The sequence below is a fragment of the Sus scrofa genome, chromosome 4, assembly GCF_000003025.6.
Source record: "Sus scrofa isolate TJ Tabasco breed Duroc chromosome 4, Sscrofa11.1, whole genome shotgun sequence".
NCBI lineage: Eukaryota > Metazoa > Chordata > Mammalia > Artiodactyla > Suidae > Sus > Sus scrofa.
In genome coordinates this window covers 84,056,736-84,072,439 of record NC_010446.5, presented here as the reverse complement: position 1 = coordinate 84,072,439, position 15,704 = coordinate 84,056,736, and the positions used below count along the sequence as shown (strand labels likewise).

General features: G+C 43.7%; 1 protein-coding gene across 7 annotated transcripts in view; it reads right to left on the bottom strand.

The window, feature by feature from the left end:
- The window catches only part of ILDR2 (immunoglobulin like domain containing receptor 2), a 60,388-nt gene extending 44,684 nt beyond the window's left edge, over positions 1 to 15,704 (bottom strand). The window contains exons 1-2 of one of the 7 annotated variants that reach the window (XM_021089484.1): positions 15,381 to 15,704; positions 715 to 1,047 (exon numbers count right to left, since the gene is read on the bottom strand). In XM_021089484.1, the coding sequence (XP_020945143.1) occupies positions 715 to 1,047; positions 15,381 to 15,426 (379 nt within the window). In that variant the 5' untranslated portion in view covers positions 15,427 to 15,704. Of the gene's footprint in view, positions 1 to 714; positions 1,048 to 6,206; positions 6,560 to 13,176; positions 13,313 to 15,044; positions 15,167 to 15,380 lie in introns of those variants that run through there. The other 6 variants (XM_021089482.1, XM_021089479.1, XM_021089478.1 and 3 more) reach the window with 6 other exon arrangements.

The following is a 15,704-nucleotide window of genomic DNA, read 5'->3' as shown; positions in this document are numbered from 1 at the left end:
TCTAGCATCCCTAAGGTGAGAGAATTAGAGCACTCCCAGAAACTGGTCTAATTCCAGTCTGGCTTCAGGAATAGAAGACTGCTTTCAACCTGGCCTGCAGGGGTCCCTTGAAAGCCAAATAAATTCCTGAATTACTCTGGACTACTGGAAATGAGCTGGCTTGACAGAAGTTCTTCAAAATTCAAATCATCCAATAGGTCCTACCACACTTTGGAACTTTTCTTGTTCAGAGCTTTAGGGACCAGGTGAAAAGGTTAAACTGATAAAAAACCACCTGGGCCACGGCATTGACCTGGCTCTGCAACTTGTACTCCTACACCCCTTCTCCCAGCAGAGGAACTTCAAGGGAGGTCTGCCAAGTTAGGGAAAGGGCAATACAGACTGATGTCAAGGTATAAGGTATGTGACTGATAAAGCTTTCCCTACAACCCATTTCAGTTCAGTTCTGATAATAAACTCCTCAGAATGGAGGTCAAGCTCATGAAAGGCTATTTCCCAAGCTTATCTATGTGTCTTCTGGCTATTACACCCCTCCATTCTTCCTCCCCACACCATCCCATTAAAGCAATTTGCTAGGTTATTGATGCTCCCATATCCCATAAAGTCAAAGTCTTGAGGGATCGAAAGGGTGTGAGGCTGACATCCTCTTGCCCCTGGGAAATAGGGAACCAACCTCCCTCTCATTCCCTAGATTCCAACCAGAGGCATGATTACCATGAACAATCGTGATCTCTCTGCCCCTGTAGAAATCTCCCAGGGTCACAGCCGAGCCCTGTTTGGAAGCTACCACTCGAACAGTCCTCCGGCTGTCTAAACAGTCCAAGTAGGGGTCCCATTCCAGGTTTCTTTTGCTGAGAGACTGGGCCCGGGGAGACGACATGCCCAAAGATTCCCCCATGCGATCCTGACAGTAGGACTTGAACTTCCACTGCACAACAGCAGGCTGATGGGAAGATGTGGAGAAGTGGCAGCGAAGCACAGTGGGCTGGAAGAGCATGGCTACCTTCTTCTTGTCAGGCACTGTGACCTGAAGGCCTTCAGTCATGGCTGCAAAACAGAAAGAATGTGTCCAAAGGGTGTCTGTATCCTGGACCTTACCTCCTCTTACCTTCCATCTTACCTTCCTAGCCTGTCCCTCCCCTTATTTTCTCCATTACAATGAATAGCATCAATGTCTTACCTGGTTGCCTTGTCTAGAAACCCACACTCCCAGTATCTAATTGGTCATAAAGTCATGGCAACCTGACCTCTTAACATCTTGAATATTTCCTTCCTTCTCTTTACTGCCATCACCACTGCTTTTGCATATGCCCTCTTCACCTCTTGCTTAAAATTTTCCAATAATCTCTTATTTGGGCTCCTGCCTGCTGTTGCCCACATGCAGTCCATTTTCCTTGCTATAAGTTCACGTTATCTTTCTAAACTTGACTATTATGGCTCTCCTTCTTATAACCCTTCACTCACCCTCCATGGCCTTCAGGAACTTTGGGTATTCTATCATCTATTTCTTCCTCAGCCTCTCTTCCTGCAGCATCTCTATTTGCACACCAACATTCAAGGTAACCAAATGAATAGCTTCCCCAAGAGGGATGTGCCATTTCACACCTCTAAATCTCTCGGCACATGATGCTTCTTATTTTATTGAATGCTTTTTCTTCACTTCCCTCCCTGGGAAACCCTTTTCCATTTTTCAAAACCCAGTTCAAAGGCTCCTTGTCAAGCCTTCTCTGACCAATCCATTTGTCACTTTGTGCCATCAGTATCCCCAGCATTCTCCTCTAGACATGTACTATAATAATTTTGTAAAAGTACTTATTTTTATGCCTCTAGACTTGTCAGGTCAGGTCAGGAATGTGTCTTATCCTGCTGTCCTGGTTCCTGAAGCCCATAGATACTCAACAAATATTTGATAAATGAGGACAATGAAGCCAGGAAGTATGACTTCAGGAGGAAGTGACTTCCCTTCCACCTGGTGACCAAGCAAAGGAGACAGACATTAAGGGGGAAAGAAGGCTTTGAGAGAAATGGAGAATTTCAGATCAAAAGAAGTAGACTAAGTTTAAAAGCTTTGAAGGATAATCCAAAAAGAAGGGGGGAGGCTGGAAAGCAGATGAGAAGTTTAAGTGCTGAAAAGATGGATTTGAGGCTTGGTATTTGAGACAGAGGGGTAAATTTCAGTGAATGAGAGATCAGGGAGTGTTTGAAAAGCAAAGGGCTTCTATGAACTCGATGGTAAGATCTAGAAATTCCAAGCAAAGAGAACATAACTTTTTGAGGTGAATGGGAGAGTTAAGAGTTTCTAGCTTGATCTGAGGTTAGGAGCAGAACCAGAACTATGATGAGAGGCAGAAAAAAGGGAAATATGACTAGAAATACATGATAAAGAGATTCAGAATTAATCCAAGAACCTGCCATGCCAGCTTCATATAGCCTGAAGTAAAGAGTTTCACCCTAGAATTGCAGGTGGACTTGAGACATACAAGAAAGAACTAGTGTCCATGGGGAGCCTCCTGTCCTTTATCACTGCCCATATTCACAGTGACATCCCACAAAGCAAACTCACTCTCACAGTTCAAACTTGTGCTTACTCATGAATGTCTCTTTATAGAAGTTCTCTTAACAAGAGCAAGATATCCTATTTGTACACACATCTTCTGATTTCCAGATCAGTGCCTCTCTTTATCAAAGCACTTTGAAAACTAGAGTCTTACTCCTGTTAGGAAGAAAAGGTTTCTGCATTCTGTGGAATTGGGAAGTGAATGCAACAGAATATTTGAGATTACTGCTTTGAACCTAAGGGCTTAATAGTTACTATGGCACAAATAAAGGAATGGGTAAGCAAATGAATGACTATTAATATGGGAATTTCCAGGACTTTGCAAAGGAAACAGGTTAAATGACTCAAAGAGCACGTGATAGTAAAATAGCAATGGTATCAAATAGGGCTTTGAATCTCATCAAGTCATGTACTAATGGTGAGGCCTTAAGGAAGCCTGTTAAGCAATCCTCACCTGTAAAATAAGCCTCATATTCCTTACCCAACAGAGTTGTGAACAAACTTTATCTCCCTGGGTGCCTGAGTGGACTTTATGGCAGAGCCATGTGACTGTGACCAGTAGAGAGGACACCTCAAATAGGAATCCTCCCCACCTTTTCTGTTTTTTCCCTCACCTCCTGTCCTGAGGCTCTTGAATCTTGATGACCATCCACCAAAGGTTTGATTACAGCCAGGTTACATAGATTAGCCCCATCAAGGGGCAAATAATTCTCATCTGGAAGCTAAGAACCCCAGTGCCCAGGCTCTACTGCTTCCCTTCCCCACCCCCAAATGCTGAGGTGACTGATTCCATTCTCTCCAACTCACACACCTGGATGAGGAAGAGACTTTTTTTTTTTTTACAGTTTCTCCTTAAAATCTATCACATTAATTTTTAACCTTGGAATTTCTCCTCCAATCCTTATTCACACTCCAATTTTCCAGGTAACAAAAATGGGACAGAGAGGTGAAGGGGCTTCAATTAGCGGTGGCTGAGGCTGGATAACTAATCACAGGCATTGTTCCCAGTACAATGCTGTGAAGCTGACCAAGTGCCTTTCTTCTCTGCTGCCCATGCAGATTCTACTTGGGAAATCATATTTCCTGGCCCTTCTCGAATAAATGAAACCAGCAAAAGAGGCAAGTGCAGGCAACACAAAAGTGTTGAGGGGAGGGTTGTTTTTGTTTTGCTGTTTTTGAGAGTTTAAGTATGCGGTTTTCTTCATTAGATAATTACTAAGAATAACCCCCTTCTCGGCTCTCTTCTCTGTTAATGAGATTAGCCACTTGACCAAGCCATCGGACTCCCTTAATTATTATTTTTTAAATTGTGGACCTCCTTAATTATTAATAGAGGTTAGCTGATTTGCAGTTTCTTCTATGATGTACACATAAGCTCTAGCTCCAAAGAGAAAAGAATACATTTTCAGAAATCTCTACCTTTTTATAGCATGATAGGTAAAGGCATGGATTTCAGAAGGAGTCCTAATTTAGAATACAAGCCCTACCACTTCCAAGTTGCATGACTTAAGACAAATTACTCAATAATTACAAGTTGGTTCCTTACCAGTAAAACCAGACTAATAGTAATTATCTTATGGAGCTGTTCCAGGATTAAATAAGATTTTATCCTAAGCACTTAGGACAGTACTGGTATACAGCAAGCATTCAATAAATGTAATGGTTGCTGCTGCTGTCAAGAAGAGTCTGTTGACTTCTGGGAAGCCATGAACCTAGAGCTAGGTTAGCACCGATAACAAAGATGCTGAGTGTGTATAGGACTGGATGGGCAGAAACTGTACAGGAATGCTAGATTAGGTAGTTAGATGTTCAGCAGTGGCTGGGTGGGTTCATCACTGCACAGTCACACATGCACATCCTGAAAGCTGTAAACAGGGTACCCCTGCATGTGTGTGCACCTGCACAGCCACATATAGATGTTCAGGTGTCATAGAAACCCTGGGGATCTAAGCTGAGATACACATCTGGGTAGCTGGAGAGGATAGAACTAGGAATTTCAAGGAAATGTCAGTTCATTGGATCTTTGAGGACCATGAGACTGCAAAGTTAGAGAGAAAGTGGGAAATGCCAATTTCTGCTTTAGGTCTAGAAGCTTCAAACTGTAGGATGAATGGCACCCAGGTCCTGAGCCTGTCCTGGCCAGGCCTACTAGGAACCCCATTGAAGGATGAGCTCACAAGTCCTCATTTCCTCCTTGGTTGTACAACAGCCTCCTCAGTGGTCTCCCTACTTCCAGCCCAACACACGCTCCATATTTTTTCTATCTAGAATATTCTTTTTAAAAAAGATATATCCAATCACGTCAGTCCCCTGCTTTGTGGCCTCCAATGATTCCCCATTCCCTCCAGGATAAAACTCAAAAGCCTAACATAGCATGTGAGGCCTCTCCATGATATGGCCCACACCCTCTCCAGGCACACCAAGATATTTTCCATTCTTTGACTATATGTTATTCCCCCAGCTGGGGAAGCATCAGGGCATGTAACTTAGGAGTTTCTGGGGAGTGGACAGAGAGAAGCACTGAGTGAGGGTCAATCATACTCTATAGAACACATCTGTACAGCACAGGGAACCATATTCCATATTTTGTAATAACCTATACTGGAAAAGACTCTGAAAAAGAATAGATAAGTGTATATATAATTGCTGTGCTATTTGCTGAAAACTAACATGACATTATAAATCAACAATACTTCAATTAAAAAATAATTTAAATGGGAACTGAAAAAAAAATAATAATTTTAAAAATTTTTAAAAAGAACACATCTGTAAAAATTAGGATTCCTGACTTGAAGAAGTACCCGATGGCATTTTGAAGATTGAAGGTGATAGGTGGTTTTCTGAATTTGCAGAGGAGGGAGTCATCCTTCTTTGACCACCAGACCATTTTTTCAGTTTTTATATTATCCCCGATCCTCAGGAAAACTGCCATTGGCTATCTAATTCAAATTCACCCAAAAGTATGTTTTATAATATAATGTTAAGTTCTAAGAAAACAGATTGAAGAGACCAGTCTCTGATCATGAGAAATTCCATATAAACTTGGTTTCTACCTCTAAGGTCCCTGAGGGCAAGGAACAGGATTTGGATGATTTGATATCTGCAGTATACAGCAAGGCCATAAAATATAGCTGAAGCTCACAAAATGTGGAATGAATGAACAAATGAATGAGTGACTGAAGGGCTTTTCTTAGCAGGTGGCCCTCAGTGCAGAGAATGGATCCTGGCCAATCACTGGGAAAGCTGCCTAAAAGTAGAGTGACGAGTGACACCTCAGAGCAGCAGCCCCAGGGGTCACCAGGCCAGGGAGCATCAGCTCCAAGTGCAGACAGTGGCTCCCTGCATGTGGCAAAATAAGTTCCTGTCCTAATTCTCATGTAAAGAAAAGGATTCTATACATGACGAATAGTGTTCTTGCCAGGATAACAAAAGCAGTATCTACGGCAGTGCTATTCCTATTTTAGCACTTGCATTTTTTTCAAAGCAAGTTCTTTTTCTCCACTAGTTGTAAGCTATTCCTGCCAGCATCTTTGAGAAGCTAACCTATAAGCATGGCCCCATTTTAGAGAATCAAAGACGGCTGCTAAAGATCATGGAAAATTATTATCACCTCAGAGAGGCATCTTTAGAAATTTTGTATCAAACTTACCCATTCCTTCACTTTTGAAGTCCCAGAAGTGGGATTTGATCCCAGAATTGCCCATTCACCAGCATATCTTGGCTTTCAGATTCCTGAGTTTTTTCTCCATTTGGTCTGAAAATACACATCTTTTACCTGCCTTAAGTTAGATCTTTAAGAAATTCATCTTTTTTGTCTTTACATTTTTAACACACTGTCCCAATCTCTTAGGACATTATTTTTAGGAACAGTTGATGGGCAGGTTTTCTAAGTGTAGGAGATAAATAAGGAGTGTCTGAGCATCTCCACCAGGTTTGGTCCTAGCACATCCATCCTTTAGTAGAACTGTCAGCATAGGAAGCAAAGCATCTGGGGAAATGCTCAACCATAGGCTCAATTTTTAAAGACAAAGAAAACACAGCTTTGGAGTTCCCGTCATGGCTCAGTGGTTAATGAATCTGACTAGGAACTGTGAGGTCACGGGTTTGATCCCTGGCCTCGTTCAGTGGGTTAAGGATCCGGCATTGCCATGAGCTGTGGTGTAGGTCGAAGACACAGCTCGGATCCCTCGTTGCTGTGGCTGTGTAGGCCAGCGACTGCAGCTCTGATTGGACCCCTAGCCTGGGAACCTCCATATGCTGTGGTGTGGCCCTAGAAAAGACAAAAAAGAAAAAAAAAAGAAAAGAAAAGAAAAGAAAACACAGCTTGAATCTTCTCCCCCTAGAAATAGTAACCATTCACTACTTTACTGAGAACAGTAGACATCCCCTTGGTGTTTGCCCATTTGCTAAGCCTGGTTCTCCAGTTTGCCTCTTGGACCTGTAAGTTAATCAGTTTTCTTTCAATCAATTCCTTTCCTGATTAAATTGGGCAGAATCAGTTTCTGTCGTTTGCTACCATAGTACCTCATGGCTTGATCCATTTTAGGTTAGGGTAACCAGATGTGCCATTTTGAGATTTAGAGGGAAAAAAAAAAATGACAGCAATCTTGCATGTTTTCTTCCTAAGACTCCTAAAAGGCATGAGTATCTCTCCCTTTTCCATGGGGCTAAACACCAACATTGCCCTTGCCCAAATGGGCATTGCTCATGCCCTAGTTATTATTTGCTGCCAATAACTCTGATATGTGTATGTCCTGCATGTCTCATGGAAGTATGCTTTCCCCTTCTCTGCCACCACTGTGCAGATGAAAGAGAGAAGAATATCCCCTTTCTGTCTGATTTGCCTTGTCTTCCAGAGATCTGAAATGAGTTCATGGGCAATGTCAAGCTGGCTTACATGCTGTTCCAATGCAACTAAAGCTGTACTAAAAAAGGTCAGTCTCTACCTTGCAAGGCAGAGGTACTTTGGAAGCTGTCCTGATTCATTCATGTGGGTCAGACTTCTAGGACGGGACCTGCCATTTGGACAGAGAAAGTTCCTTTAAGAAAGTTTTTACCCACTCTTATCACCTTATTATCTGTATTTCCAGTCTAGATCTCTCACCTGAGCTCCAGACCCAAATATATGGGTGTTACACAAGCACCCCAAACTCATCATTTTATAGCTGGAGATGCCAACTGTTCCCTTCTTTTAGCAACAGAACTTCCCAGGTTTTAATCTGGTCAGCCAAGCCAGCCACATATTACATTTCCTAGCCTCTCTTGCAGTGAAACTGTGGCCATGGGACTAAGATTGAGGACAGAGGTATGTAAGGAGAAGTGATATGTGTAATGCTCTATCAACTCTCTAAACACAAATTATTTGCCTTGACCCCTTGCTTTCCTTGCTCTATTGGCTGAAAAGTTCTTATCACTGGAGCAGTCTTGGGAGCCACATGGGAATGGTAGACTCAGTCTCACTAGGTCTCTACTGTTACAAGAGAAAAAAACTATTTTGTGTGGGTTACTATATTTTAGAGTCTATTTCTCATAGCATCTTAGGCTATACTCTAGCTAATAAAATGCAAAAATGGAACCTCTATCTCCCTCTCTTATATGTTTCTCCTCTTGTATTAGTTCAGGCTCATAAATGGCATCCCAGCAATGCCAAGCCAGAAACTTGGAGGCATCTTTGACACTCTTGTCTTTCAACCTCCACAGGCAACCAAGCCAGGACTAGTTCCTCCATCACTGATCACTTTGTCCACTTCTCTCATCCCTGCTGCTCCACAGGAGTTCAGGATCTCATCACATCTTGCCTCTCTTTCTGCAAGGGTGTCCTAGCTGGTTTTTGCCACAAAACTGCCTATGTCTAATCTATCCTCCATACTGAGGTCCAAAGGATATTTCTAAAATGCACATCTGATCACATCATTCCCTTGTTCTCACCCTTTTTAAGACTCCCTCCAGGCACTCAGAAGTAGAAGGGCTCATTTCAGATGGGGCCACTGTCTTCCACTCTTGATTCTCGGCTTTTTCACATGCTGTTTCCTCTGTGAATTTCCCTTCCTCCATCCCACTCTTCCCCTAGTAACTGCTACTTATCCTTACAAACTTTCTCAGCATCACTTCCTATAGAAGTGATCTTACTGCAGTCATAGTGCTCTAGAGAATCACATCACTTGGCCTGAAGAATTTCCTAGTTATCTGTCTGTCATTAATAACAAGCTCTCTCCTACAGGCTTTTAAAGACACTTCTACATAGTAAGTACTCAACACATTTGTTGAATCATTTAACCCAGCTGATAAATTGTATTATTTGTTCTCAATTAATTTTCCCCTACACTCTTATATCACTCCCTGAAGGCAGAGTCCACTCCATAGACTATGGGCTTGGCCACGTGACTTGCTTTGGCCAATGGAATGTGAACAAATGTGCTATAAGACTTGTTGTCCAAGTAGAAGCTTGAAAGACATTTGTGTAGTTTGGCTCTGTGTCTCCCCTCTACACATCTTGAGTCCTCTGCCATAAGAGCAGCATGCCCAGAGAGTGGCTGCTCCTTCATCCTAGGCCTTGAAATAAGAAGACATTTGGAATTAACAATTCTAGCCAATTCACAGCTGACCTGCAACGGACTGCAGCTCTCACATAATATGAGCAACTAAATGTTTGGTGCTATGAGCTATTGAGATTTGGGGGTTACTTGTTGCTGCATCAAAATGCTGACTAATATTACTATTTTGAGTTCATAATAAGTACTGAGAGCTTACTATATGCCAAATATTGTGCTAGGAGTTATACATAATTTCATTTTAATTATCACAACAACCCTATAAGGTAAGTTAGCTTCCCACATTTTAAAATTCAAGAAATTAAGGTAAAATATGAAGCTAGTATTCAAATCCAGGTCATTCTGAGTATAATCCCTCTCCCCTAACTGCCTCCTGATGAGGCAAGGGCATGGAAGGAGTGATGCAGGATCGAAGCTGAATGTGAAGGTTCTGTTCCTAATTCAGAGCGCCACTTCCTGCAGAGCTCCAGGCACTATAGGAGAACAGGGAAGCAGCATGTTCTTCTGAGGTCTTCCTTGTTTCTTGGCCCATAAAGAACTCTAGTCATCCAAAATGCCTTCTTTCATTTTCAGAAAGCCAGAAACTATCTTGAAGACCAAGATTTTAAGCCTACACATGCCACAGCTATATCCTGTGTGGCTCCTGGGTGCACAGCAACAGCTCCTAGTCCCAGATGGGCTCTGATATGCCAGCAGTGTCTGCTGTTACAGGGTCACATCCGCTGCTCTCCCGTACCCCACTGGAGCACTCCTCATTCTTTCTGTTCCTGTAGATCTTCAGATTTAATTAGAAATACTAAATGCTATTCTTTATCACTTTTCCCTATAATATTTCTCTTGTTCTAAGAACAGAGCCTCACTATCCAGTGTCCCAAAATAGATACCATGTATATTCAAGTAAATCAGGAGTTCTATTTTGATCCACCTTAACCAGAAAATAATGTTTTCCTTGGATTCAGGCATTTGAAACAACCAAGTCATGTATGATAGTGACACTATTTCTTATTATTTTAATCAAGAAGATACCATGGACTTAGACAAGTCATCGACTCCAAGCCTTGTTCTTCATAAGTCTAGGTAGGTAATATCAACCTTCCTTACTTAGAAGGATCAAAAGGGATAATGTATGTGAAAGCCACTTGCAACACATAAAAGCACTAGAGCATGTAAATAATCAAGAACAATCAGATTATACTCTTCTTTACATTCCTGATTGGGGGGGGGGGGAATTGGTATAAGAGTTAAAATAGCTGGAAAAATGGACGAAGTGAGTGCATCCTGGAACAAAAGGTTGAAAGAAAGGGACATTCTAGGGCCATGGTGGCTAGAGTAGGATACATCCCATCTGGCCCAAAGCACTTGCCTCACTTTAACAGTCCCCGTTATGACCACATTTAATTGTTCAGAGTGGACCCTATTCTGTCCACCAAGCACTAGGTGCTACTCCACTTGTTCCACTGAAAATGCTAACAAGAGATCTCCCTTTCCTGCTGCTGTTTTTTTATTCCAATCATCGGTGGTCAGGAAAAGGCTGAAGACAACAGGGGCTCCCACGTGGCACTTCAATAAGGACCTGCTGTTCTGTAAATTTGACTTCCATCGCATCAAAATTAAATGGAAGGAAGTTCAGCACCATCAAATCTTAGAGCTGAAAATGATCTAAAATGTGACTTCATTCAAAAGATTACAATATATGCAACCAAAATTCACTGCAGCTTTATTTACAATAGCCAAGATATGGAAACTACCTAAGCATTCATTCATTAAGTATTGTTTGTTCATTATTTATATACATGCACTACAATGGAATATTATTCAGCCATGATAATGAATGAAATCTTGCCATTTTCAACAACATGGATGGACCTTGAGGTCATTATGTTGCATGAAATAAGTTGGAAAGGCAAATATTGTATGATCTCACTTCTACGTGGAATCTTAAAAACAAAAAATCAAGGTCATGGATACAGAGAACAGACTGGTGGTTGCCTGAGGTGGGGGATGGGCGAAGGGAGTCAAAGGGTATAAACTTCCAGTTATAAAATAAAGTCCTGAGGCTATAATGCCCAGCATAATGACTACAGGTAATAAATGTTGAAAGCTATCACAAGAAAAAAAATTTGTAACTATGTATGGTGATGGACGTTAACTAGACTTACTGTGGTAAGTAAGTCTATTACTTACTTATTCTCAATATACACAAATATGGAATCATGATGTACACCTGAAACTAATACAGTTTAATGTCAGTTACATCTCAATAAAAAAATAGTAAAATTACATGTCAAAAGGAAAAAAAAAGTTACAAGATCCAGATCCCATGAATATACAGTTAATTTGCGGAGAAGATGAGACTGGAACCCAATCCTCAACTCCCAGGTCAGGGTTCTTTCCACTAACCTAGTCCTGGTACTAGTACTACTAACACGGTACTGAGCACTACGTACTTGCACTAAGACCATAGCATAGTACTGGTATAGTATTGTACCAGGACTACTAGAACTAATACCCAAGTCTGTATAAACTAGACACTCAACAGAATCAGGATATGAGTCTAAAATCTAACAAGTGACGGGAATATTGAAACAACTCTCCTCTCCTAGTCCACAGAGAAGCATCCAGGCTGAAGATGGTAGGCAGTGGAGAAAAGTGCTTAAAGAAGATAAGAAAAAGGTCTCTTCCACTGGGGGAAAGTCAAACAGATGAGCGAGAGGAATGGAAAGATATGCAGGATGGGAAAGGAGATAATAGAATTGAGGTATCAGGAATCTCTAAAAACAACTCTTCTTTCTCCAGAGCTAATAACACTTTAACTCTATGCCGGAACCCATCCTCACACTGTCACCAGGCATCTATGTGAATGCAAATCAGACGAGGTAACAACCATTCCTGGATACCTCCCTTCCTGCTGCAGGCTAGGTTAGGAACAACCTGGAGGCACCCACAACACTTGGCGGTTCCAGGATCCCCTTTGCCCAGGGTACTTCACAGCTCTATCAGTGGCTTCTCCACCACCAGACTATAAACCCCCAGAAGCCAGGGCTGTAACTCAGTAACTCAGCAGCCAACTACACATGAATATAGGTCTTAACTCAGCCATTATCCCTTCTGGGAGTTCCTTTCAGAGCCTCTCCACTCCTTCCCCAGGTTTGGGGTGGGAATGCCTTGTCTGTGCTCTCTTAGCACCTGTGTGGCTCTCATGGCTCTTATCACAGGACCTTTTACCTCCATGCCAGCATTACTTGAAAACCCTTTTGAGTCACTGACTAGACTAACAACTCTTTGAGGGCAAGGACTATGTCTTTTCTCCCTTTATTCTCAGCACCTATCGTAATACTTAGAAACCACAGGAATGTGATACATGTTTGTAGAAAGGATGAATATATGAATGAATACAACCAAAAGGGTATCAAAAAAAAATGCTAATAGAGAAATCGCTTTTCGTCACAGAGAGACTCAAAAGAGTCTCCAGGAAAATGCACTGCCTGCTCCCAGAGTGTGTTCCCAGAGTGTCGCCACAGCTCCGGCGTTTCTCACAGCGTCTGCTACCAGGAAGGGCTGAACCGCCATCCATATTCAGAACAAAGACAGAGTGAACCCTCCTCAAGTCCTATTGCTAGATAGCACCTGTTGCTAAAATAGCAGCTGGTAAGCATTTTGTTTTGTTCAAAACAACAAGGACAACAACAACAACAAAACAGTCTATTACAGGAAGCAGCATCACAATGACAAGAAGAAATTATGAGGCTAAATATACAGCAAAGAGAAATACAGAATGTTTGCAATGAGAGACGAAGAAGGAGCTGTTGGAGCCTGAGGAAAAAAACCTGAAGTGTTGATTAGAAATTGCTCAGCCTGCATTAAAAGAGAAAAACAGGGGAGTGGGGAGGATGGGAGGAGAAAAAGAAAAAGAAGGGGAGGAGAGAGAAAGGGAGGGAGAAGGAGAATGAATGCGTTTTTTTTCCTGGCTCTCTGACTCATTTTTAATCTGTCCTTTCCTTTCTCCCTCCCCTTCTACCACCCCCTCAAGAGAGAATTCATTGATTGGGCTGGACTAAAATGTCTTACCTTTCCTCTCCTGGTTGCCCTGTGAACGGGGAATCTGAAGCCATCTCATCCCTGACTGCTCCTCTCTCCTCCCTCCCCTCCCCAACCGCCATTGTTAGCTCCTCTACTTTGCTGAGGCTGAGAGGCTAGTCCAGGTAGGGTGAGGGGAAGCGGAAGCTGGATGCAGGGGATGCCAGGGGGTGATCATTGGGATCTCTGCCACCAGCCTCACTTGCAGAGCTTGGCAGTCCCAGCCCTCTGACAAGTGAGATGCCCCTGATAACCAACCTGTTGCCTGCTCTGCAGGTGCAAAGGGAAGAAGGCATAGACAAAGGTGCATTTCCCACCCCCAACACAGAGAGGCAGCTTAGGAGGGTGCAAACTGGACTAGCCTGGGGTTTGGGAGAACTGGGTTCTACTCCCTGCTCCAGGACAAACTTGCTGTGTGCATATTGCCTCTCTAGACCTTCATTTGCATAAACTGAGAGAGCTGAACTAGATGGTCCCTTTCAGGGATATAATTTTATTTCATAAAAAGCTGTCAGCCATCTACCAAGGCATATATGCTCTCCTTGTGTCCTGCTCCCTGCAAATCTCTAGAGAGCTTTTCTTGGGCATACCCCAGGGTGTCTGGAAAAGCACCTCTGACTCAGGGACCCCTCCCCAAATGCCTAGCTGACTTCAGGGAGGCAGTGATAAAGGCTCAAGGCCAAAGTTCCCCCTCAAATACAATGACTGAGAAACAGAGGCAAATTAAGGACGTTGAGAATCAGTGAGGGCGGAAGTGGAAGGCACTGGGAGGCCAGGGGAGTGGGGAGGCACGGATCAGCCAAAGCCCGAAATTAGAGATGATTCATATTTGAATAATGTGGGAGGGATGAACTCAGAGCAGCCAAGAGAAGAGGCTAACTCTGCTGATGCCCCCCCCCAACCTAAACCCAGCAGGGGGCAAGAGCCAGTGTTTAGGGGCCCTTCATTAACAATAGAAAAAAAAAAAAAAAAACCTGGGACAATCTATAATGGTTTTCTGAAGCTAAGGGAAACAGTGTTTTTGTCTGTCTTCTTAAATGTATATTACCCTCTTTGAATCACTTGCCTTAGCTATTTTAATCTTGTTCCTCTTTTCCTACTGACTTTCACCCCAATGCCCCTAGAGGGGATAAAACTTTATTTTTGGTGCTATCTTCCATTTTCTCTCCTGCCCTTCATTGTCCTGTCCTGTCCTCACAACCTTTCTGCTCCCTTGTTCCTCTCTTCCATCACTTGGTTTCCACCTTGCTTTAAATTGTTGCCTCAGACCCAGTCCAAACTACCCAAGCTTTCCTAACCCCTCTATCGCCAACCCATTGCTCTGTGACTCTCTCAGAGGTGCCCACACTGCCTGGCTTTCAACCTCAAAGATCGTCCTACGCGACAACGTGTTAGGAACCTGAGTCTTTCCAGACCCCAGGAGGGTAGGGACAAAGTTCACAGAGAGGGGGAAATAACAGAGGTCCTAGCTCCAGAAAACGACTCTGATGCTGAGAGGTCCTGCCTTCTGAATATGTCCGCAAATTTTCATTATTAGGGAGGGTTCTCACCTGTTTATACTGTTTACTGGGGGAAGGAAGGCTCTTCTCTTCTATAGGACCATTCCCCAAATGGTACCAAATGAGAGAGAGAAGGGTCCTAAACTCCACAACTAATCAAGCCTCCATCCCCATCTCCTTCCTCATCCCCACTCCCATGCACCCTGTGAGCTACAGAATGTCCCTGGAGCTCCCGGCTTCTCTAGGGAAGGAATTAAGGAGACACTCCTCTACCTCCAACCTCCAGAAAAACATTCTTAATCAGTCTCCCCCGAGCTTTCTCCAACCCCCACCCCCAACCACGCTTTTCTCGGGACTCACAGCATTACAAACTCAGGATAAGACCGAAGAAGAACCGTTGTATGGAAGGAGAAAGGCACATTTCAAAGAACAATTTCTTATCTCAAATGAGTCAAAACACCTGCCTTTCAATCCGTCTCACTTGATATAGGGCTTCTTCCCCGCCTCCCCCATCAACACACACACACACACACACACACACACACACACACACACACACACACAGCCCCCTCCCCCACTTACCACTAGCCTGCTAAGCTTCTTTAAACACAATCAGGGGGAAGGGCGGGGGGTGAAAACAGTACCGGTACCGGAATACATACAAAGTTATCCGTGTCGGTAGAAAATGTCTCTTACCTGTTAGCCAGAAGAAAGCAATCCACGCCAGCACGACCCTGTCCATTTTCCCCAACTTCCCATCCAGATTAAAGAGTGAGGGAAAGTGGGAAGCGGCAGAGATGGGAGGATCGAGGTAACCGAGTGGCGGAGGCGGCGGCGGGCGCGAGCGGGCCCCTGGCGTCCCTGGGATCCGCCGCCCGCCGGCCCGGCCGCGCAGGCGGGGCCCGGGGCTGACCGCGCCGGCGGCGGCACGCGCGCTACCGCGGGCTCCTGGGATCCACGCCGCGCTCGGTGGCGCCTTCCCCGCCGGCTGGCGAACCCGCACGCCCAGGCAGCGCAGCC